Raw genomic sequence first — 24,935 nt, 5'->3', positions numbered from 1 at the left:
TTTCTTGGTGCTTGATGACTTTCTATCTTGCCTCTTTTTAATGTTATTTTTAAATGGGCAGTAATAGAGTTGATCATACTTGATCGCATATTTTCTGGTTAACTCTTATGTAGACAATGTAAATCATATTTCTGCCCAATATTTATGGTGTATTTGTTAGAGTGAGTACAGATTGATCATTCTTTGTACCTTTGGTAAAATGTATAAAAGTGCATGCATTCTTTATTTGATATGTTCCATTGCTCTGCATACAATTGGACCTGTGTATCTCAGCACAATCTTGTTAAAAAGTGGGTCTTTTGAACCATGACCATTAAAGATCTGGCTGTACAGAACAAGAAGTACAATCACTGTTGTGAACCTTAGCATCTCTGACAACTTGCCTACATTGATCTCTTCACACCACTTACTTAGAGCAGGAGACATGAGAATCGTTTACACATTAACTATTTCCAAACTTTCAGCAAGCTGACTGTGACCCTGCTTTTTAGCTAATTTGTGTAATCTCAAGAAATTCTGGAAAAAATTTTGTAAACGTTTAAATTTTCTATGAAGGATAAAGGTAGGTCAGGAACATATTATAGCTATTTATTTGTTAAGCACTTTGGGTATTTTAATAATGCAGCTACTGAAATGTTTTGGGGATTGGAGGGATTTGTTCTTGCCCCAATAGTAGAGAACATTTGAGATTCTATTAAATAATTTTATTTATTTCTGAGCAAGAGTAATTGTTCAGTTTCTCCCTGCTGAAGCTTAGACAAGATGCCTAAGAAGAACAGCTGTGTCAGAAAATGAGCTGGAAAGCCACTTTGGGCCAAATGTTTTGTTTTCTAATCCCTATTAATATTGTGAATATTGTTTAACTTTGCTGACTGATATTGTGGCCTTCCCTGGCGACCTTTTGGAAGTAATGTTTTGAAGCACCACAGACAGACTGCCTCACACACAACCAATCCTAACTGACAAGTAAACCAGTTCTATTTTCTCCATTAGAAAAAAGTAAATATTCCTATTAAAATATTGTATTGACTATGTTGTGGATTTATTATATTTAAGATGCAGTTTTATTTGAAGGGAACTGAAAGTCCAGGGCAAGTCAGTTTCGTTCTCAAGTTCTGCCCTTTCCATAGCAGAAAATAATTTTGATTTAGGTTTTTCTAAAGGGTATTAAATTATATTGCTGGCATTGAGACCTTTGGCATTGAGTCTTCATGCTGACTGCTCCACTGTTGTCAATCATTGGGAGCATCCTGGAGCAACTACAAAGCATATGCTTGCAACCTAGAGGTGTTTTGTGCTAACCAACCTCAGGGGTGGTTGGTATGCACACTAATCTGGTTGAAATGGATTTCACTGTAGATGGAGAGTGTGACAATCCTTAAGGATTTTGTAAATGAAGAAATTGAAGATGTGACTTTTGATACTGTTGTTTACTTCTAGGAAAAACAGGCAGAGCTTTCCATAAAGCACTCAACTAGATTTTTCTTGTTGTTTTTAAATAACTTTGTTTAAAAAAAAAATCCTGTTGGAAGGTGTCTGTTTGAATTCAACATTGTTGCCACATTTCTCAGTTTTGCTGATGCTGAACTAACTAATAAATACAGTATAACAAAGTAAGTATTATAAAATCGATGGAATTGGCATTGGGCTTTGTCTGAGCTCTATAGCCTGCCTGACACTGACTGGATTATGTTACAAGTTCTTGCAGATGTTGAGTGAGTATTGTCCCCTAAATCCATGTGTCCTTTATTTGCAGCACACTGCTGTCACTGGCCAGGCACACTTGCAGCCATGATGTTTTGGCTTCTGATTGTATAAAGACTTGTTATAATTGCACTGGCCTTTGGTGAGACCACACCTGGAGTACTCAGTGCAGTTTTAGTCTCCATATTTAAGGAAAAGATATCCTTGCATTGGAAGCAATACACCAGAGGTTCATTAGATTGGCCCCTGGATGAGAGGGTTGTCGTATGATGAAAGGCTGAGAAAATTGGGCCTATATTCTCTGGAGTTTAGAAGACTGAGAGGTGATCTCATTGGAAACATACAAGATTCTGAAGGAGCTTGACAGGGTGGATACTGAGAGGTTGTTTTGGCTGGCTGGGGAATCTAGAACAAGGGCCCAATCTCCAGATAAGGGGTTGATCATTTAGGACTGAGATGAGGAGAAATTTCTCCACTCAGGGTTGTGAATCTTTGGAATTCTCTAGCCCAGAGGGTTTTGCATGCTCTATCATTGAATACATTTAAGGCTGGGATAGACAGATTTTTGGTGCCTTAGGGAGTTGCAGGATATGGGGAGTGGGTGGGAAAGGAAATGGGGATGAATTCGAAGATCAGCCCAGTAGTGGAGCAGGCTCAACAGACTGTATGGTCTCTTCCTGTTCCTGTCTCTTGTTTCCTTGTGCCCTGTGTCATGTACATACTGAGCAAAGGCCAAATGATTCTCCTTGAGGAAGGAGAATTGGATAGAGACTTAACCTAATTAGCTGTAGAATCTCACAACAATCTGTAACAGACACTGGTGGCCAGGGATGTCAAAGGTTGAGTGATTCTGAAAGGTGATCACAGAAAATATTGTATAATGATTTGGAAAGTCTACATTTTTTTTCTTCTTTCTTGCACTAGTGCGGAAGGGAAACCTATTTCTTAACATTAACCATTCCTGAACTTAGTAATTATTTATGGGAGGACAGCTAAGTTTGCGCAAAGCTACATCAGTATTGGATTTGATTAATGAAGACTATATTTTCTAATATTACATATGTGAAATAGGCAATGTACTTGCTAAAATATTGTGCAGATTTTTATTCTATAAGCAAATATTATGTAATCACCATCTCTGACAAGAAGTCTAACCATCTCCCCTTGACATTACCGTTGCTTAATTCTTCTACCATCAGCATTCTGGGGGGGGGTCACCATTGACCACAATCTTAACTGGACTAAGCACGTAAATACTGTGGCTACAAGAACAGGTCAGAGGCTGGGTATTTTATGGCAGATGACTCGTCTGACTCCCAAAGCCTCTGCTCATTCTTGCTACCAGAATGAATCACTTCACACTTAATGTGTTAAACTTCATCTGACATGTGTCTGCCCATTTCACCAATCTCTCCAGGTCCTCGTGAAATCTTCTACAATCCTCATTGTTTACTACATTTTCAAAGAAGTTGTGGCTCTAATACCCAAGTATAAGGCATTGATGTATATTGCTGGGAAAGAAAAGACATGTTGCCGAAGCTTTTTGTCTTGTGTTCATTATGTCAAATGCAAGAATGTCAAATATCATGGCAACACCTCAGCCAATCAGAGTTGACTTGCCAATCAATCCGTACCCTTGTCTCCTGTAGTATAAATTGCTGTGATCATTTGAAATTTGGCATCCTTGCATTTACCCTGAGGAGTACAAGATGAAAAGCTTTGGTAACGTGACTCTTTTCAGCAATATTCAAGTTCTGTACCAGCAAAGGGCATTGATGTATACCAGAAGCTCATCTGTGATGCACTCCTCCTTGTTTTGAGTGTCCAGGAGAAATCATTAATTTCAGATATCATGGATTTTGTCAAAAGAATGAAATAAAACATTGTGGATAACTTGACCATGACAATTTATGACAGTAATGTTTTAACTGTTTGCATAAAACAGTCAACATCGAGAGTATTTTGTAGATCACTCGTCAGGATTCTCTCAGGTTCCAAACTAAAGAGTTTTATTATTTAGCTGGCCCCCTTCACTATCTAGTTGCTGCTGCTGCTTCGTTTTCTTCAGTTTTAATTAGCATTTTCTTTTCTTTCAGACTATTTTTCTCCTATGGAACAGTCTTAATGATCCACTATTTGGATGGCTTAGCGATCGCTCGTTTCTGAGCACACAACAGTGAGTAATAATGGCCATTCTGTTTAATGGAGAAACTATGTATACTTTTATATTGGATTCACCACTGCAAAATCTCAGCAAAAGGGTTGAGCTTGTTTTGCACAGTGCTGCCTGATGGGGAAATGTTGCTTTGTGGAACCTGTTACTTCTATTGTAGCAAAACAAAAATATAAATACCTGGAAAAACTCAGCAGGTCTGACAGCATCTGCGGAGAGGAACACAGTTAACGTTTCGAGTCCGTATGACTCTTCAGCAGAACTAAGGAAAAATAGAAGAGAGGTGAAATATAAGCTGGTTTAAGGGAGGGTGGGACAAGTAGAGGTGAACAAGGCAAAAGAGAGAGGCGGAAATCCTGTTGGAGAGAAGAGCAATACTTCTTCAAGGTAGGCATTCCTTGAAGAGAAGTGGCAGTCAATTAAACACTAAGATAAAAGCAAAAAACTGCGGCTGCTGGAAATCCAAAACAAAAACAAAAATAAAAATACCTGGAAAAACTCAGCAGGTCTGACAGCATCTGCGGAGAGGAACACAGTTAACGTTTCGAGTCCGTATGACTCTTCAATTTCTATTATAGCAATGGCTACCCACTGTTAAGCATCTGATAACCTTGAAAGAAGTAACACCAGCTGCTCCTTTAAGTAAAATCAATGAAAGTTATTCATGTGAAAGCAAACTCGGAAGTAGAGTTTACTTTCCATCTGTGTTTTTGTTTGTGCCTTCGTGCATGCCAAGAGCATATTTATCATTATAACAAGTGTCATGAGTTTCAATCTTTTGTTTACTTAAGCACAGGCAGTCAATTCAGCAACGTGTCCAAATTCAAAAAGCTGCTTTTTGTACTTTCCAACGGCCACCTTGCTTTTTCCCTTTTATTGCTGAGCTGTTTTGGCCCTGTCCTTCCAGCCTAAGTGCATTTCTTAAAGCTTTATTACCATTAATGGTTAAGTGCATTTTGCATACTATTGCTTTATTCATAATTTACTTCCCAAAGTTGATTGGTCTGAAGTAGCAGCTCAGCATTGCGGGTTCCCTTGGGCATAACTAGTTTGTTGTAGTTTTTGTTTAAATTGTTATTGAATTTTCAGTCTTTGCAAGATGACTCAGCTGGCTTTCACAATGAGCAGCCTGTATAGTCCAGGAAAGTCTCTAGGCACTTCACCAGCATAAAAACTTGTTTGGGGGTGGTGGAAGAGAGGTAAGAGGAAAGAGTTTGAATTCAACCCATGCCCCTTCACACAGCCTAATGACTGTGATTCAGAAGTACTGTTGAGCTGAAGAGAGAGAGAGAGGCTGGAAATTCTGCATTGAGTAACTCACTTCCTAACTCCCCAAAACTTGTCCACCATCTACAAGGCACAAGTCAGGAGTGTAATGAAATACATCCCACTTGCCTGGATGAGTGCTGTTCCAACAACATTAAGCTCGACACATCCACCTTAAACATCCACTCCCTCAATCGCCCTCGCACAATGGCAGCAGTCTGTACCATCTACAAGATGCACTGCAGGAACTCACCAAGGCTCCTTCAACAGCACCTTCTAAAGCCGCGACCTCTATCACCTAGAAGGACAAGGGCAGCGGATACATAGGAACACCACTACCGTCCAAGTTCTCCTACAAGTCTCACACCATCCTGACTTGGAAGTATATCGCTGTCCCTTCACTGTCGCTGGGTCAAAATCTTGGAAATCCCTTCCTAACAGCACCATGGGTGTGCCTACACCATATGGACTGCAGAGGTTCAAGAAAGCGGCTCACCACCACCTTCTCAAGGGCAATTAGAGATGGGCAATAAATGCTGGCCTAGCCAGTGACGCCCACACCTTGTGAAAGAATAAATTTTTTAACATTGCACACAAGCCTAGAAATATGCAAGGTACAGGAAAGAAATTGAGACCAAAACAGATTAGGAAGCCCAGTGAAAAATGATTAAGGGCAAGAAAAACAGCAGCAGCTGGAAACCTTTCCATGTTCCTTGCTGCTTGTGAAGTGATGGTGCTTTGGAGCTTTCTGAAGGGGTTTCACTTGACTTTGACAGAATGCTGATATTGCATTTTTTTCCCCCTTCTGACAAGCTACCAAATATAATTAAAACCAAGTGTTTGTACTCATCCCCACTATGCCACAGAGTGAAAGGCATACAGCTTTGCATGTGATTTCTCCATTTGCACATGCCCTGCCCTGTCTGGTCTTGCCAAACATACAGGCTTTAGAAAAGTCAGGCTTTACTACATAAAACAAGAAATCTGAGGCTACATGGTTACCAAGTGTGAAATTAGCAGAATTCTGGCTAATATCAGCACCCTTGCTTTCTCAACCAGAGAATGGTTTGTGACCTGGTGCTATCTAAAAAGAGAGTGGAGCAGATGAAGACAAAAGTAGCCCAGTCCCACAGTGATACAGGGACAAACACCGATGTTCACAGTCATGTTTGTGATTCCCCAATGTGTAGAAGGAACAAGAATTAACTGAATTAATCACACGCTTATTTTTTTTAATGTTTCTAGTCGAGGAGTAAAAGTGTACTAAAATGGTTTGGAGAATGCAGTTTTTTAACAGGCTTTCATCTGCTTGTAAACCAAGCTGAAAACGTATCGCTGCAAGTTTTATAAGTTTAATTAATAGATTTGATCATTAATTCTGGAAACCCTTTTTAATGTAAGCAGCTTAAATTCTCCCGAGAGTAAAGTTGTCCACTATGCTAAAATAATTGCATAATTTCTCTCTATCTGTCTGTGCGCGTGTCTGTCTCTTGGTTTTTGTATCTGTTTCAGTGCCACTGAGAGTTCCAGGTTCCAACATGCTTTGTCCTTGTTAACCACATGGTTAACAAGGGCCAATCAAGTTAAGGACCTGTATTTTATGCTAAACACAAAGCTGTGTTTATATTTCTATGCCAATTTAAAGTAATTCAACATTTCAAACATTTCAAGTTCTACTTGAAATTGTAACCACGTTGAAGGACTGGGCCTGTCAAACATTGGAAGAGTGTACAAACCCTGGATCCCAGACCAGCACAGTTTGCAGCACCCCTGCAGAGACCTCCTTGTTATTTTTAATTGTTGGGCATTGAGTAACGGCATAGGAGGCCGACTAGTGTTATTAATATGGCTGTATAGTTATGCTCAGCATGTGTATCTATTTAATATACTTAAATGCTTTCTTACAGGTCAGGTGCTGCAATCTCCACTCCAGAAGTAGTGTTGAAGCGATTGAAGGCATTAATGCGAAATGGTCCTCTTTTTGCTTTGTCATTCCTCTCTTTCTGGGTGGTTTGGGCCCGTCCAGGAGTACAATTTCTCATCTGCCTTTGTCTCTATGATGGATTCCTCACTTTGGTGGACCTTAATCATAATGCTTTATTGGCAGACCTGGCAGTATCGGAAAAGGACAGGACTAAGCTGAATTTTTACTGCTCCCTTTTTAGCGCACTTGGCTCCTTGTCTGTGTTCATGTCCTATGCAGTCTGGAACAAGGAAAACTTTCTCTCATTTAGACTCTTCTGCGTCGCATTGGCTGCCTTTTCGACTCTAGGTTTTAGTATATGCACCTGGATTCTCAGACAACGATTTCAGTTGGAGGTCAAAGTTAGATATGAGGAGGTCTCCATGCTAGAGGAGTAAGTATTTACTTATTTTTCTCACTTCTTCCCTCTTCTCCAACACAAGCACATGCCGCACATGTCACATCACACCGCACGCACATGCTTCTCAAGTTCAGTCATTTGATGCTTCATATTGTTGAATGTTGTGTACTTTGCCTGGAATGGTTTTCAATGCCAAGTTCCTTTTCTCCCTTTGTCACCATATTCTTATTTTAATTCACTGCACAACCATAAGGCTGTACATTTGTTCCCCACCTACTTTGAAGTGTGAGTACTATAAGTTACTGAGCTCGCTTGTGTAATAATGTCAGGTGGTACTTTAAAAAAAACTCCCAGTGGGCAGCTAAGGGCTCTTTTCCCCATTATGAAAATGTGTGTAAAATATTGGTTAATTTTGCTTTCAAATTGCCTGCTCCACGTCTGTAAAATATTTTGAGTGTAAGCAAAATTTATTTGAGCTCTTAATAGAACTTCTCTGTAAATGGAAGTGTTTTGTATTTAATTCAGGCGTTTTCCCAATTATATATGGAAAATAATATTCACTAGAAGTGTGATTATAAATGTGTTTAAGTGAGTAAACTTGTAAGATGGGGTGGTATTCTCAGGTTGCCTCACCTTAGGCACTCATCTTAGAAGGGGGGGAAACATCTGGTTTGCCCTTTCTAGTGGTATGTGTGTGCACATGGACTTTCTTTGCCGTTCATAATCCAATTGGGGAAGGCTAGCAGGACACAGGAATACACAAATCTGAAAGTGTAGAGGGGAGAAAGGGACCTTAGAGTGCATGTCCATAGATTATGAACGTAGAGGCAGAAACCCTCATAATTTAACAAGTACTTTGATATCCACTGAAGTGCCGTAACCTACAGGGCAATCGACCAAGAGCTGGAAAGTGGGATAAGGCTGGATGACTACTTGTCATCTGATGCCGGCACCATGAGCTGAATTGCCTTCTTCCGTGATTCTATGACCATTGATATCTTGTGTTTGATTTAATTCAGTTAAGATTCCAGACATTAAAAGCCGCCACCTCGATTTTATATGAACTTCTGATATTTTAAATCTAATGAATAGTAAGCCTACACTGGAAATCTCTTTCTGAGAGATTCGTATCCCCACCAGTTACTTTGCTAAACCCCAGTACTCGCCAAGTGTGCTGGGGGTATGGTAGCATATGTTCCAGAACTAGTAATCCAGAAGTTTGGACTAGTGATCCGGAAGCATAGGTTCGACTCTCACCACACCAACTGGGGAATTTAACTGAGAACTACTAATGGAACATGATGGGAAATTTTGTAATTGATATATTCCTGAATGGAAGGGACAGCCACCAATGTATCGGGGATTAGCTCATGTGGATAATACTTGTGCAGGTTGCACAGTTCATTTACGACACACTAATTGTGGCATATCTTACCCTTGTACCATTAGTGCAAGATTCCCTGTACCTGGACCTTCAAGATCTTATGTTTTCTGACCTGTCTATTTTAAATTTCTTGTAATGACTCTCTTGAAAAATTAAAACGACAACTTTCATGAGGCTGGCTTCTCCTTCTCAACAAGTGACTATGAAGGAACCATGCCGATTGACATCTTATCCTGTCCTTAAACACGTTCCCCAAATCTGTGCCCTTCTCTTGCAACTCTCTGCTTGAATCTCTGTTAACATTCCTGCCACAGTGTTGAAATGATCTTGGTAAAATTCACAAATGCCATCCTCAGTGACTGTGACGCATAGTGCACTAGGTGTCCTCGTGAACTCTCTGCATCTTTTGATGGTTCAACTGCACTGTCCTCCGACACCTATCCTCTAATGTCCAGCTTGGTGAGACTGCCCTTGCTAGGTAATATTCATATATTTTTTGATCAAAACCACAGCAGCTCCAGCAATGGCTTCTGTTCCTGTCCCTTCCTGTTGCCACTCTCTTTTCCCCCACCCCACCTTGGTCCATTCTTCATCAATGTTTGTGTAAAACATGATAAAGGTTGAAACATGGAACTAATGAAATGGGTTTTTTATTAAAGTACAATAATCATGGTGAAAAACTGCAATATCTCTCTCAACTAGCCCTCTCCCTCATAGAACCATGGAAAAGTTACGCAGAGAAAGAGGCCATTCAGCACATTGTGTCCACGCTGGCCGAAAAGAGAAAGTAAAAAGCTAGCCACCCATTCTAATCCGCCTTCTAGCACCTCGCCCGGAGCCTTGCAGGTCACAGCAATTCAGGTGCAGACCCAGGTACCTTTTAAATGAGTTGGGGGTTTCTGCCTCCACCACCAAACCAGGCAGCGAATTCCAGTTTAAAAATGTAATTCCTCAATTTAAAAAAAATTGTTTAAAATTCTTACAGACTTCAAAGTTTCTGACTTGTAATGGAAATGGGAGGATAGAGAAATCGAGAGTTTTGGACATTCAGAATCTGTACTGGCATCAAAAGAACCACTGAAGTGACTTTTTTAATGCACTCCTTTGTTCTGGATTCTGCACAGGTTGTACATTAATCAAACCCCTCTTGCTCAGGAAGTGACGCTGGCAGAATACCTGAAACAACTCTCCAGGCATCGGAACTTTGCTTGGTTTGTGTCCATGAACCTGGTGCAGGTGAGTCTGACTCAACCTTTTCCCATAGGATTCCTTTAAAATTTCAGCCTGATCCTTAATATTTCCAATGCTCCCTAATATAGTTTGGAAGAGAAAGTCAGCTAATGATATCTAAACATGCATGGATTGCAGAATGACACTTCCAGTGTTGCGCAACAACTTATGTTAATATAGCATCTCTAACATAGTGAAACATTCCAGGTGCTTCACAAAAGTGCAATACTACAAAGGTGCATGTCAAGACAAAAGCATTAGGAAGGGTGACCAAACATTTTGGAAAAGGTAGGTTTAAAGAGAGAATTGTGGAGAGGAACAGAGGTTTCCAGAAGGAATTCCAGGCTGTGGAGCCTAGACCGCTGGATGAGCAGCTGCCAATAGTGGGGAAAGGAGAGGTATTGATGCACAAAAGAACAGAGTTAACGTACAGAGGAGGCCTGGAGGTCGTTCTAGCGATAGAGAGGTCCAAGGATGGGAAGATGAAAATTTTACATTTGAGACATTGGCGAGGCTGTGGGCCAATGTAGATCAGCAAGTAGAGGATGATGGATGAGTGGGGTATGGCGTGGGATCAGATACGTGTTGCAGAGTCCAGATGAACTGCACTTTGAGTGGGAGTATGGGAAGCTAGCCAGGAAAGTTTGGGAATAATTGAGTATGGAGGTAACTCGGCCATGAATGAGAATTTCAGTAACAGACGGAGTTGAAGTTAGAGAGGTGGAAATCTTGTAATTGTATTGCTGAATGCCAGGAAATCTCTTGATATCTTAGACTTGATCATCTGTTGGCAGATATTCCACTGAGTCACCAAGTAACACTAATAATTGGGGAGAGAAGAAATTTCAGCCTGAGGCGACTCTTTTGAAAATTTCTGTATTGTAGAACACCATAACATGCCGATCAACTTACATATATCTGATCAGTGAGAAATTAGCATTGCCTAGATGTAGTGAAAGAAAATGCATGTTTCTGTTTACAGCTGACGAATTTCATTTTCATAGTTTCGCTCCATTCACAATACCTGACCTGAGACTGCTTGCTGCTTACACTTAACTTGTTATATGAAGTGTGGAGAATTCAGTTCTGTAGCAATCCTTAATCTTCAAGGGGAGTAAAAAAAAGGCAATCCCTGAGACTGGCAAGCTACACTCATTTCTCCCTGCTTTTGGAGATTCCACTGGGAGAATGCACTCTTGGGTAACATGAATTGGGAAGGACTGGCTGATAATTTTTCCAATACTCTGAGGCAAGATAGAAGAATACTTGGAATTAAGAAAGGGAAGGCAACAAGCCTCTTTAACCCCTTTGGAGGGAAAATAACAATGTTGACTCTTAAATAGCCCAGGATATTAAAAGCAGAGAATATGTTGGAAATACTCAGCAGGTGTGGCAGCAGCTGTGGAGAGAACTGATGAACGACCATTGACCTGAAACTACTGTTTCTCTCTCCAGAGATGTTGCCTGACCTGCTGAATATTTCCATCAATTTCTGTTTTTATTTCAGATTTCCAGCATCAGCAATGTTTTGCTTTTAAATATAAGATATTAGTTTATTTCTTTGCAGTTGGTTGTTTGGGGAATGGCTCTTTTTGTGATAGTTCAATTTGCTCTGTCAAATGATAGTTCAGGGTTACAATGCACGGTTCTTGAGATGTTCTAACAGGAGTGGAAAAAATTAAAGCATAATGGAAAGCCTGAGTAAAATACAAGGTAGAAAATAATTCAACAGATATGGCATGTTGGAGGATCTGTGTGCTGTTCCACAATGGTGGAATTGCTAATAGCAAAGTGACAGGGAGAACTAAGTGGAAGCGATAAAGTATCTTAAACAGAATCATCATCACAGAAGTGTTTCAGTCAGAAAAATATAAAAATGGCTGAAATTTGGTTGAATGGGGCTTTAGTGAAGTAATGCATTTTCTCTGCGATGAGCTGTCTTAATGCCAACTTTTTTTTTAAAAAAGGTTTTTCACTGCCACTTCAACAGTAATTTCTTCCCACTGTTTATGGAACATCTCCTTTCAGATAGGATTTCACTCTCCACGGGTTCCTTTCTCCTAGGTAAGCACTATATCTATGATCGTTGTTGATCTTATCAATTACCATCTGATCTTTTTCTCTCTCTCTCCTCCCAAGTAATTGCAAGTCTGATGAAGAGATGAATTCAGATAAGACTGTTAGAATTTGCCATGGGAGAGTTTATTTTTTAATCTAGTACTGGGTCCTTCAGATGAATTGTTTGCATGTGATTTGCTGAAGTAGGACAGTAAAGGTAACAATGGGTAGCAAAGACAACTTTATTGCGAACTACGAAAGTATTGGAATAGTCAAGTCTAGAGGGAGCAAAGGCATGGATGAGGGTTTCAGCAGCAAATGAACTGAGGCAAGGACGAAGTTTGCCAGTGTTAGTAGGCAGTCTTGGTGATGGTGTGGATATGGAACCGGAAGCTTATCTCCGTGTCAGATAAGACATCAAGATTGGAAACACTCTGCTTCAGCTTCAGACAGTGGCTAGAGAGAGCAGTGGAGTCAGTGATTATTGAAGTAGCTAACAGGGTTGAGGTGGTACAGTAAGTTCTAGCAAGGCTGGTTTGATTTTATTTTTTTTCCTGACTGGAGGAGAAAACTTGGAGGAATGCTCCAAGGATGGAATAAAACAGAAGTAAAATTGAAGCATTTTATCCCTTTTTTTTTTTAGGTGCATCGTACATTGCTCCACATTTAAACAACCTCTACTTCCTGTCACTGTGCCACAGATTTGGAGTGTACGTGGTTATCCGATGGTTGTTCTTCTTAAAACTGGCTCTGAGCTTAACCATGTTGCTGGCAGGACCAGATCAAATCTACCTACTTTGTTTCTTCATAGCCAGGTATAGCAGCAGCTCCTCCATAGAACTTGCAAAGTTGGAAGCCATTTGGTAAGCTTGTTCACTCATGCGCAATAACCATTACAGATTGTTGCCCTAGCTACCAATGAAAAGCAACAGCATCAAATTTTAAGCAACGTTCTTTAATTGTATTGTTGAAAAGCCGAAGAAAAGGAAATTGGGTATGTCAGTCACTTGATTCTAGTCAGCTCTTCCCCTTCATTGTCCTCAGGAAGCCCCATTCAGGCGCAGGGATGCTGGCCCCCAAGAGTGTCCAAAAAGCAAGAATTCAGATTTCAGCACTCGGGAGCTTGCTGCACAATTTGTGTTAATGATATTAAGGTTATTTATTCAGCCGTGTAACTAAAGGCTGCAACGTTTCATCTGCAGTTCACCCGATTGAGACTTTTTGTGTTGTTTAACAAAATCCCCTCTTCTATTGTTTAAAGTTACATTAGAGGTGAGAAGATATTGTCATTCTAACCCAAAGTACTGACTCCTGCTTATCATTTTAAATCCTATACAATCGGTATATAACACTATGAAATGCCATCCAGCGGATATTTGTCATCTTGGGTTGTACTAAATTGGGCTTGGAGCACAGATTATATGCTCATCATCAGAGATGTTGCTGTAATGGTAATCAAAAGTTTCATTGGGGCTGTTTTGTTGTGTTTCAGGTGGGATATTACCATACGGATGGCACTTTTCAAAGAAAAGTGGGGAGTCTCCCAGTGTTCTGGCCATCATTCCTCCTCCATCTAACACCACCAAAAAATTAAATACCATTCATCTCATTGCTGTTTGTCGGATCTTACAAAATGGCTGCTACTTTTGCTTCTATAAATCACAGTACTTCCTTGTATGTAAAGTGCATCATAATCACAGGCTGAATGGCCTTCTTCATTCTGTTGTGTCTGTGCCAGCTCTGTGAAGGAGCAACTCACCTAGTGTCACTTCCCTACCTTTTCCCTGTAGCCCTGTGTACATTCTTCCTTCTCGGATAATAATCCAGTTCCCTCTTGAATGCCCCAATTAAATCTGCCTCCACCACACTCTCAGGCAGTGCATTCCAGCTCCCAACCACTAACTGCATGAAAAGGTTTTTTCTCCCATGTCGCCATTGCTTCTTTTGCCAATTGCCTTAAAATTGTCGTTCATTTATTTGTTAAATATTGCTGGTTACAGAATGGTTGTCCCATCTGCCCATTTAACTTCTGATGTGCAGCAATTATTAATTCAGTGTGCAGATTCTTTCATCTTTAAATTGCATAAGATCCTTAAATCAGAGGTTTCCCTCTACAATGCTGTCTGTGGCACTTCTAATGCATCAAATTTTCTTCTAAATCTTTACAGTGCATGTTTGAATATATAAAAATGGGCAGGAAAAGCCCATTCAGAGAAGGTAATTTGCACATATGTCAGCACCTTCATTTCCTCTTGTCACATGATCTCCTGGGAGGAGCAAAAAAAATCCTCGGGCCAATTCAAGGAAAAGCTTCAAAAGATTTTACTCTGGCCCCTGAATGCAATTGATAAAACTTCAGAAGACTGCCTATCTTCTATAACTGATGTTTTTCAACTGCTAAGAATTTGCGCAACTTTTTTTTTTGAATAATGTGGTGAATCTATATTTACTGCACATGTTAGCAATCTTCCAGCAATCAGTGGCTCTCTATGGAAAATAAATAGTTTTGGCATCTGGCCATAACTCCCTCTGCTTTATTGTATGCATTTCTTTAAGCATTCTAGGGTGAGTGCCATTGGCTCCAGCAGCACAATCTACCTAATGCTCACCAGGACTATTTCCACATCTACTTCCAAGGATTTAATTTGAGTAGCACCTCTGTCACCATTGGAAACTTCATATCCTCTTCAGTAGTGACAGGGAGGCAAAGTATCCTATTTATTACCTCAATTCTCCACCCTCACCTGTCCTCGAATCTCTCGAATGTGGTCCTTGGATCGTGCTCTGACCACTAACATAGCTGAGAAAGACCTTTATCATCACTACCACATCCGTCCTCAGCCCTCCTTTCCATTGCTTTTTATGATCATCAACTTCAACTGAATCTTATACCTATCAAAATTATTTTTCAGCACTGTTTTTCATTATATTTGCTAAAATATAGCTTGCGGTTACTAAAGCTGCAGACATCTTGATCAAGCCATTTAGGCTTCACTTGACCAAATAACATCATCTTACTTTTAATTGCATGGCTTCCCTATGCATAAGAATAAATTTTTTAAAAACTCAATCTTTCTTCTGTACTGTAGTTATTTCTATATAATTAACCTCTTCCAAATCCCTCTTCGTAAAAAGTTTGCATACACAAAACCTGGCATTAAATTATCTGCAGCAGTGATTTGCATAAAAGCAAAAAAGTCATACAGACTCGAAACGTTAACTGTATTCCTCTCCGTAGATGCTGTCCGACCTGCTGAGCTTTTCCAGGTATTTTTATTTTTGTTTTTGTTGCAGTGATTTGCATAATTGATTTACATCTGGTAATTCCGTGTTGCTCAGATGTGCCCCTTGTATGGAGGTCAGACACGACTGCTGAGTCACTAAGGACTGAAACCCTTTAGCTGTCTTTATATTATACACTTTTTACAATCCTCTCCTATCATTTTTAAAAAGTAGTTTCGGTGACACGACACTCTACTGAAAGTCGATGAACTGAAACTCCAGTTTTGCTGAATAAGCAAAATGGGTAAAACATAGTGCTAGTAAATATACTACACAGCTACAGTGTTGAAATGATGAGCCACATTTCAGTATAATGGACTGAAATGCTACAAACTAATAGGAATCTTGAGTTTCTAGTTGTGTAGTCCATGTTACTTTGATATTACCAAACTCTTGGCAGCTGTTAAAGAAGCCTAATTATTGCAATCAAATAATATATTGAGACTGAATCAAAAAAAAAACAGCTGATTTGATCTTGAGTAACTGTTGAATTGTAGTCTGTTGGCCGTTGGATAAAAAGTATTTTAAATCAACAATAAGTTCCTTCCTTAGTAACGTGAATATAAACAAAAATGGCAAATACATTCCTTCCCATATTATAAAGTATGTTGTGGTTTGCATTTAGGAAGCATTTCTGATCAACACTTGGTTCTTTTGGAGTGTATGGCAACTGGTTTAAGATAAAAAATCTGCCTTTTTAAAAAATTAATTTTGTTAGTCAAAAGTTGCTATTAATGAGCTTAGCAAAGTGTCATTGCTTTATTACAATGTCTATTTTTTTTTATTCATTCATGGGATGTAGGCTTCGTTGGCTGGGCCAGCATTTATTGCCCATGCCTAGCTGCCCTTGAGAAGGTGGCGGTGAGCTGCCTTCTTGAACCGCTGCAGTCCATGTGGTGTGGGTACACCCACAGTGCTGTTAGGGGGGTGGGTTCCAGCATTTTGACCCAGTGACAGTGAAGGAATGGCAATATATTTCCAAGTCAGGATGGTGAGTGACTTGGAGGGAAACTTCTAGGTGGTGGTTTTCCCATCTATATGCTGCTCTTGTCCTTCTAGTTGGTAGTGGTCGTGGGTTTGGAAGGTGCTGTCTAAGGAGCCTTGGTGAATTCCTGCAGTGCATCTTGTAGATGGTACACACTGCGTCGGTGGTGGAGGGAGTGAATATTTGTGGATGTGGTGCCAATCAAGTGGGCTGCTTTGTCCTGGGTAGCGTCAAGCTTCTTGAGTATTGTGGGAGCTGCACTCACCCAGGCAATTGGGGAGTATTCCATCACACTCCTGACTTGTGCCTTGTGGATGGTGGACAGGCTTTGGGGAGTCAGGAGGTGGGTTACTCGTCGCACTATTCCTAGCCTCTAACCTGTCCTTGTAGCCACAGTATTTATATAGCTAGCCCAGTTCAGTTTCTGGTCAATGGTAACTCCCAGGATGTTGATAGTTGGGGATTCAGTGATGGTAATGCCACTGAACATCAAGGGGGATGGTTGGATTCTCTCTTGTTGGAGATGGTCATTGTGTAGTGCAAATGTTACTTGCCAATTGTCAGCCCAAGCCTGGATATTGTCTAGGTCTTGCTGCATTTGGACAATGACTGCTTCAGTATCTGAGAAGTCGTGAATGGTGCTGAACATCCCCACTTCTGACCTTATGATGGAAGGAAGGTCATTGATGAAGCAGCTGAAGATGGTTGGGCTGAGGACACTACACTGAGGAACCCCTGCAGTGATGTCCTGAGATGAGATGACTGACCTCCAAAAACCACAACCATCTTCCTTTGTGCTAGGTATGACTCCAACCAGCAGAGAGTTTTCCCCATGATTCCCATTGACTCCAGTTTTGCTAGGGTCCCTTGATGCCACACTCGGTCAAATGCTGCCTTGGTGTCAAGGGGAGTCACGCTCACCTCACCTCAGGCGTTCAGCTCTTTTGCCCATGTTTGAACAAAGACTGTAATGAGGTCAGGAGCTGAGTGGCCCTGGCAGAACCCAAACTGGGCATCAGTGAGTAGGTTATTGCTAAGCAAGTGCTGCTTGATAGCACTGTTGAATAACCCCTTCCATTATTTTACTGATGATGGAGAGTAGACAGATGGGGTGGTAATTAGCTGGGTTGGATTTGTCTTGTTTTGTTTGTACAGGACATACTTAGGCAATTTTCCACACAGATGGGTAGATGCTAGTGTTGTAGCTGTACTGGAACAGCTTGGCTAGGGCATGGCAAGTTCTGGAGCACAAGTCTTCAGTGTTTTTGCCAGAATGTTGTCAGGGCCCACAGCCTTTGCAGTATCCAGTGCCTTCAGCTGTTTCTTGATATCACATGGAGTGAATCAAATTGGCTGAAGCTGGGGACCTCCGGAAGAAGCCGAGATTGACCATCCACTCAACACTTCTGGGTGAAGATTGTAGCAAATGCTTCAGCCTTATCTTTTGCACTGATGTGCTGGGCTCCTCCATCATTGAGGATGGGGATATTTGTGGAGCCTCCTCCTCCAGTGAGTTGTTTAATTGTCCATCACCATTCATGACTGGATGTGGCAGGACTGCAGAGCTTAGATCTGATCCGTTGGTTGTGGGATCGCTTAGCCCTGTCTATCACTCGCTGCTTATTCTGTTTGGCACACAAGTAATCCTGTATTATAGCTTCACCAGGTTGACACCTCACTTTTAGGTATGCCTGGTGCTGCTCCTGGCATGCCCTCCTGCACTCTTCATTGAACCAGGGTTGATCCCCTGGCTTGATGCTAATGGTAGAGAGGGGAATATGCCGGGCCATGAGGTTGCAGATTGTGTTCGAGTACAATTCTGCTGCTGCTGATGGCCCACAGCGCCTCATGGATGCCCAGTATTGAGTTGCTAGATGTGACAGGATTCGGACCCGGGTCCCCAGAGCATTACCTGGGTCTCTGGATCACTAGTCCAGCAACAATACTACTACACCATCGCCTCCCCTCCCTATATGTAGCATTGACAGGAATTCATTAAAATGCCTATTTCTATTAATTCTTTATTTCATTGCTAACTGGTAAACAGTTAGAAATAAATTCAAACATTGATCCATTTGTACCCTTTGCATGCCTTTCAGTCATTTGCTTTATTTCTGAATTTCTCTCTTGATGCCAATATGCCCCACACCCTTAAATCAATTCAGATGCTCCCTGATTTTCTTTCCCCCTCCCCCACTCAGCACTTCAACGTCTATCTCTAAAAGTGACAGTCCCACCTCCAGTGGAGCTGGCTGAGTGTTGGAAGACATAGCTGCTAGACTGAGCTTACTGTAAGTAGTGAAAGAACCAGCACCAGGGAATAACTAACTTGGATCTACCATCTCCAACCTGTTGCAGGTTGATTGAAAGCAATGGTAGGAATGACTGCCACAGTCTCATGCTGACTCAAGTCCCTACTTCACAACAAGGGCATCCTCCTTTGTCCTGTGGCCATTACCACGTTAAATGTGATGGATAAAAGAATAAATCTCCCAGCTCAAAACTTGGGCATCCATGAGGCACTATGGGTCATCAGCAGCAGATGCACTGTATACCTCTACAATCTGTAACCTCGTTCCAGCATATTCTTCATTCCTCATGTAGCACAGCATGCCGGGAGCATCACTAGATTACCTGAAAATTAGGTGGCAGCATGGTGAAACTACAATGCAGGACTACTTGCATGCCAAACGACAGAAGCAGCATGCAGTACACAGCGCTGAGCCGTAACCAACTTAACAGGTCAAAGCTCTGCAACCCTGCCATATGCAGCCATGATTGGTGGTGGACAATTAAGCAGCTAACTGGAGGAGGAGACACCATTAACTTCTCACCCTCAATGATGGCAGAGCTCAGTGATTGCAACAGAAACAAGGCTGGAACGTGTGCAACCATCTTCAGCCATAAGTGCTGAGTGGCTGATCTAGATTGTCCCCTTCATGTGGTCCCCAATGAGCAAACAGGAATTTATATAAGGAATTTCGTTCCTCAGGACAGTCCAAAGTACATTACAACTGCAACTGTACTTCAAAAGGTACTTTATTGGCTGTGAAGCTATTTGGGATGTCCAGAGGTTCTGAAAGACTCCATATAAATACAAGGTAGTTTATTCATTTATACATGTGGAAACATTTCCAAAACTTAATACTGCATTTTTAAGAGGTTGCAACAAGGAAAATGCTCACTGTCAATCAGTTTCTTATCATAAGATCAATGTGATATCCACTTCTATTCATTTTTTTGTGCCCTTGTTCTAGTTCAGAGCAGATTTCCGTGAATTGGCATCAAATTATATGTTGCTAAAGACTGTTCAATTGAAATATTCCTATTTTATTCTGTACCTGGTTACAAGTTTTATGGTTTCCTGGGCTCCAGACAGAAATATCATTGCTTTTTTCCAAGTACAAAGTCACTCCATTATTTAACTTCTTATTTTGCGTTTCATCTTACTCTAACCCACGGTTTATTTGTGTGTCATTCTCTAGTAACCGGGTGTTCACGGAGGGGACCTGCAAACTCCTGAACCTAGTCATCTCAGACCTTGTAGATGAAGATTTTGTGATGAACAAGAGGAAGCAGGCAGCATCGGCACTGCTATTTGGGATGGTTGCCTTGGTGACCAAACCTGGACAGACGTTTGCTCCATTAATCGGGACATGGCTTTTGTATGTTTATACAGGTAGCTGATTTCGCAGCTATTAAGTCAATTATTTGTTCTGGAGGACTATTAGTAGTAGTTGTAGTTCTGACTACTCCATCTCCTGTTACAGTAAAACTGCTCCTCTATCCCTCTTGCACAGAATGTGCTCCACAGAAATAAGCCATTCAGAGCAACTGGTCCATGTCAGTGTTCATGCTCTCACTTCTTCAGTATATCCTTCTATTCCTTTCTCCCTCGAGTGTTTATCTAGCTTCCCCTTAAATGTATCTGTGCTATTCACCCAACTGTTTCATGTGTTAGTGAATTCCACATTCTACTGGGTACCCACTCCCTGGGTAAAATAAAGTTTCTACTGAATTGTTTGAGTTTATGAGTGACTACCCTGTGTATATATAGTCCTAGCTTTGACCTTTACCCATGTTTGAGATTCTTTTTGTCAGTACATCATAGATGTAAAATTCAATCCGTTATGAAACAAACAAATCTTAGAAATGTGACAGCCTGTTCTGCCCAGAAACTGACCATTCCCTTTCCCTGCTTCCCCTCCCACCAAGAATACAGTTACTTTGTTCACAAATTAACAGTATCAGCTTTGGCTCAGTGGTAACACTCTCAACTCTAGTCAAATGACTGAGGGATCAGGTCCCACTCCGGAGACTGGAACGTATGGTCTAGGCTGAAACTTAGTGCAGTTCTGAGGGAGTGCTGCATTGTTGGACACTGTCCTTCAGATGAGATGCTGAGCTGAGGCCCTACTTGCTCTCTCGTGGACATTAAGGATCTCATTGCACTAATCAATGAGCAGGCTGTTTTCCCTGGTTTTTTGGACAAACGCATATCCCTCAAAGGATATCCCTCAAGGAGAGCTTAGCGGTGAAACTGACTGGATCAGATTGACTGCCTATTCTACACCTGCCCAAATGTACTGCCCATTGAAGTGATTGGAAAGTGAAAGTGGGGAGCATATGAAGCTGACTGCTAATCAGGTTCTGTTAGTTTCCCACCAGATTGTTGCTTCTTGTATCATATTTTTAAAATTTGATTTTGGTTTTCTTGGTGATCTCTAATTTTGTTTTTCAGGGTATGACATTTTTCAGCACGATGCTCTACGTGACATCGTAAACACAAAGCCAGTGGTGGAGCCAAATGTGGCCTGGATGATGGCCGTACGCCAAGGTTGCTTCTATCTGTTGGTCTTCATCCCCATCACATGTGCTGTGCTGCAGCTGCTAGCCTGGTCTCAGTTCAACCTCCATGGTAAAAGACTCCAGACAATAAAATCATTGAGGCAGAACACACATCAGGAGAGCCTACAGGACATTAAAGCTGTTTAGGTCACCACCCTGAATGTACAGGAGCCAACAAGGTCTGCCATGTCTAGTAGATAAAGCATAACTTTTTTTAATGATCGTCACTTCAGCTCAGGATATGGAAGCCTCCATCTTCACTGGACCAGTATTTGTTTTAGTTGGTTTGAGTATGAATTTTGGAGACCTCATTGATGTAGCAAAGTCCAAGTGTTTTAAGATTAATGGTTAATAAGACCCTTGTGCCTGATCAATTTTTTTACTTGACTTTTAATGTTTACCGGAGGGGACCACAAATCATACTTTGAAGTCTAGGATACATTTTAAGAACTTTTTGATAGGTTAAGAGTGCACAAGGTCTTAAGATTTACAGAGTCTGTTATCCCTCATCATGTTATAAAATATGGCAGAATGTAATTCCACCATCAGTCCATCATTCTTGGAGCCAACTATTTGCAAATGTACTTTTTAATTTGGATTGAGCTAAAGATTGATGCTGTCATGTTGATTTTTGTACCCCAATGTTGAGTAACTTTCCATAACATCAACATACTGCAGTCATGTACACAATGGCAGGAGGAAGAACTGACTGAGTGGGTTTGATATTGGCCTTTCAATCAGACCTGTGTTCAAATTCCACCCAAATCAAAGCCATCCAGCTGACTGGATGTGAAATGAGTTTTTGCAGTCTCGCTCCAACTTCTAAGTGGGCTTAAGCCTCAAGCACCAAACTTCTCTCAATTTGGCATTAAATTGGAAGTCTCATTGACGCTACAGATGGCTAGTGTAAGATGTCACAATAGTACAGGAAGATAACCTCCTGTAAAGTTGGTAGCTGAGGCACACTGTTCAGACAGAGAAAAGGGGGCTTTATCTTGAATCTGACCATGCTGTATCTAATCTGGGTTTGAGTGTTTAATGCTGATACTTGGTATCCATAATTTTCCATTCCAAAGCATTAACAAAACTCAGCTGCATAACTAAAATCAGTTCGAACAAAAATAAAGGCAGTGGAAGTGAGACCAAAGTGGACCTGCCTCGATGACTCTGGCAAAGTTTGTATATAGCAGCACAGTGGAGCAGACCCTGGGAATGAAAGGGATCTCTTGTGTAGTCAGCATCACTGGCTAATTGCCAAAAATGTGCCAATAATTTCTTCATCCCTAACTGTGAACACTGATTGCATGTATCGATTGTAGACCAAGAAGTTCTGCTTTTCCCAGTTTTATGCCTGCAAAAATTGGCAGCTTCCGCCTTGTGTCGAGGAGGCTTTTGGTGAAAGCTGAGGGAGATTTATAGGTATCATACTTGAGCATGTTAATTTATAAATGGGTTACAGATCATCTGGAAACATAAGTGTTTAATATTAACTTGCAAATTGAAACTCAAAGGAAATCATATATGGTTTATTTTATACGGAACTTGGTACTGGAGACGTTCTGGTTTGTTGAGTGTGATAAATTGTGGATAAGATATTGCACTTAAAACTTGTGGGTCGTAAACCAGCTTCAGTCATCCAGCTTTTATTGTAAATTGTGCTTAAAATCATATGTTTAATTTTTCTAGTAAAGCCTCGAATACCTAATTACAATCAGTAGTAGCACAGTAAATAAAATCACCAGAGATGCCATTGATATTTGGAAAGATTTGCATAAATTATTTTTAAATTAATACTTGTATGCATTCTTGGATGTATTTATTTTCCAGAATTTTTTTCCCCTTTTTAGCTCTGGGCGTTTCTCTCTTTTGCCTCTCCCATGAGATTGTATTGCTGGAGGCTGGGAGCCAGAGCAGACAAAGTACCAAGTTTTAATGCTCCAGCCATCATGAATGGGGGGGGGCGCAGGCTTGACAGGCCAGCTGGTCTTCTCCTGTCTGTCACTTTGTATGTTCATAATATAACTCATTTTAACAGTTCTTCGGAGAGTTGAATTCCATCTCTTTTGTAACTATGTAAACATATCAGACTTTGGTAATAGCGGTTTTCCATTTGCAACTATATATCAAGAATGAAATTCCCAAGCAGTGATCCTCTCTAATTGCATCCACTGCCAAACTGTTAAATATCAGTGTAACTTTGAAATCTAGCTGATGTCTAATGATTTCTGACAATAATTGTGTTTTTGCATTCTCTTACCAACCACTCTTCAAGTTCGCATCTATTCTCCAGTACAGGGGCTGACAGGTGGCCAGTATCTTCTAGAACTTACTACTTTACAGCAAGCTGCTGGAGGACATGGGCGATCACTGCTGAGTTTCATTCGAGTCTGCTTTTATGTGATAGGCCCTAGTTGGACGCTAAAGTTGTCCCGTTAATTAAGAATTGGTCCCCAACCTGATTCTGGAGGGAAGGAGTGTCACGTTCATAACAACTGTAGTGTCCTGCTTCTCGCTAATTTGTAGGGTGAGAGGAGCCTCCAATTTCTTCCTGATCAGAAAAACTTTCTTGCCGATTTTTTTTTACTTCATTCTTTCATGGGATGTGGCCATCGCTGGCAGGCCCAGCATTTGTTGCCCATCCCAAATTGCCCTTGAACAGTGTGGCTTGCTAGGCCATTTCAGAGGGCTGTAACTAGTCAACCGCATTGCTGTTGATCCAGAGTCACGTGTATGCCAGGCCAGGTAAAGACAGCAGATTTGCTTCACCTAAAGGACATTAGATTGGATCGCAACAGGAACGTTGTACTTTACATTGCTGTGTACACTGGCTGGAAAGTTTTGCTTCTTCAACCACTGTTGGATCGTGAAAAAGAAATCAAATATATCACTGCCACCTTTTATTCCTAGAATATTATGTTTCAGTCTTCGGGAATGAAATGAGATGACGACTTTTGTGAAATGAGTCATTGCCTTTAAGTTGTAGCAAGCCAGAGTTTTTCATTATATATTAAATGTTCCTTACAGTATTTTAAAGACCTTTGAAATATTAATCATCAAGCAACAAAATAAAGTATTGTTTGTTCTAAAACGTTTTAAGTTTCCTTGGTATTTGTCAGGTTTAACCTGTTTTTAAAAAGCAAGTCTTGCATTTATATGACACCTTTCACCAGACATCTCAAAGTGCTTTACAGCCAATGAAGTACTAGTCACTATTGTAAATGTAGGAGACGTGGCAGCCAATTTGTGCACAGCAAACTCCCACAAATAGTAGTGTGATAAAAGACTAGACGATCTGTTGTTTGATAAATATTGGCCAGGTCACTAAGGATAACTCCCCAGCTCTTCTTCAAAACAGTGTCTTGGATTTTTTACATCCACCTAAGGAGGCAGTCTGCAACTCTGTTTAACCTCTCATCCAAACAATGGTTCCTCCAACAGTGCAGCACTCCCTCAGTACTGCACTGAAATGTCAGCCTTGATTTTTGTGCTTAAGTCCTGGAGTTGGACTTGAACCCAGGACCCTGTGACTCGGAGGCAAGTGTGTGACCAAACCATGGCTGACATTTTAAAAAATAATAATTAGCATCTGAAAGAGAAAGGTGATGCTTATGGTGGGATCTCCATCCTTTGCTTTAAGTGGGTTGAATTAGCTAAGTTAGGAATTTGAATGAGATTCTGCTG

At 40.9% G+C, this 24,935-nt stretch overlaps 1 protein-coding gene across 1 annotated transcript in view; it reads left to right on the top strand.

Moving 5' to 3' along the window:
• Positions 1-24,342, top strand: part of slc68a1a (solute carrier family 68 member 1a) — a 43,790-nt gene extending 19,448 nt beyond the window's left edge. The window contains exons 3-9 of the mRNA XM_078565136.1: positions 3,801-3,880; positions 7,051-7,500; positions 9,976-10,087; positions 12,049-12,145; positions 12,783-12,954; positions 19,892-20,085; positions 21,148-24,342. Of these exons, the coding sequence (XP_078421262.1) occupies positions 3,801-3,880; positions 7,051-7,500; positions 9,976-10,087; positions 12,049-12,145; positions 12,783-12,954; positions 19,892-20,085; positions 21,148-21,401 (1,359 nt within the window). The 3' untranslated portion in view covers positions 21,402-24,342. The remainder of the gene's footprint in view (positions 1-3,800; positions 3,881-7,050; positions 7,501-9,975; positions 10,088-12,048; positions 12,146-12,782; positions 12,955-19,891; positions 20,086-21,147) is intronic.
• Positions 24,343-24,935: the final 593 nt, after the last annotated feature.

This window comes from Cetorhinus maximus, chromosome 20 (genome assembly GCF_964194155.1).
Source record: "Cetorhinus maximus chromosome 20, sCetMax3.hap1.1, whole genome shotgun sequence".
Taxonomy (NCBI): Eukaryota; Metazoa; Chordata; class Chondrichthyes; order Lamniformes; family Cetorhinidae; genus Cetorhinus; species Cetorhinus maximus.
This window is presented reverse-complemented; position numbering and strand designations above follow the sequence as displayed.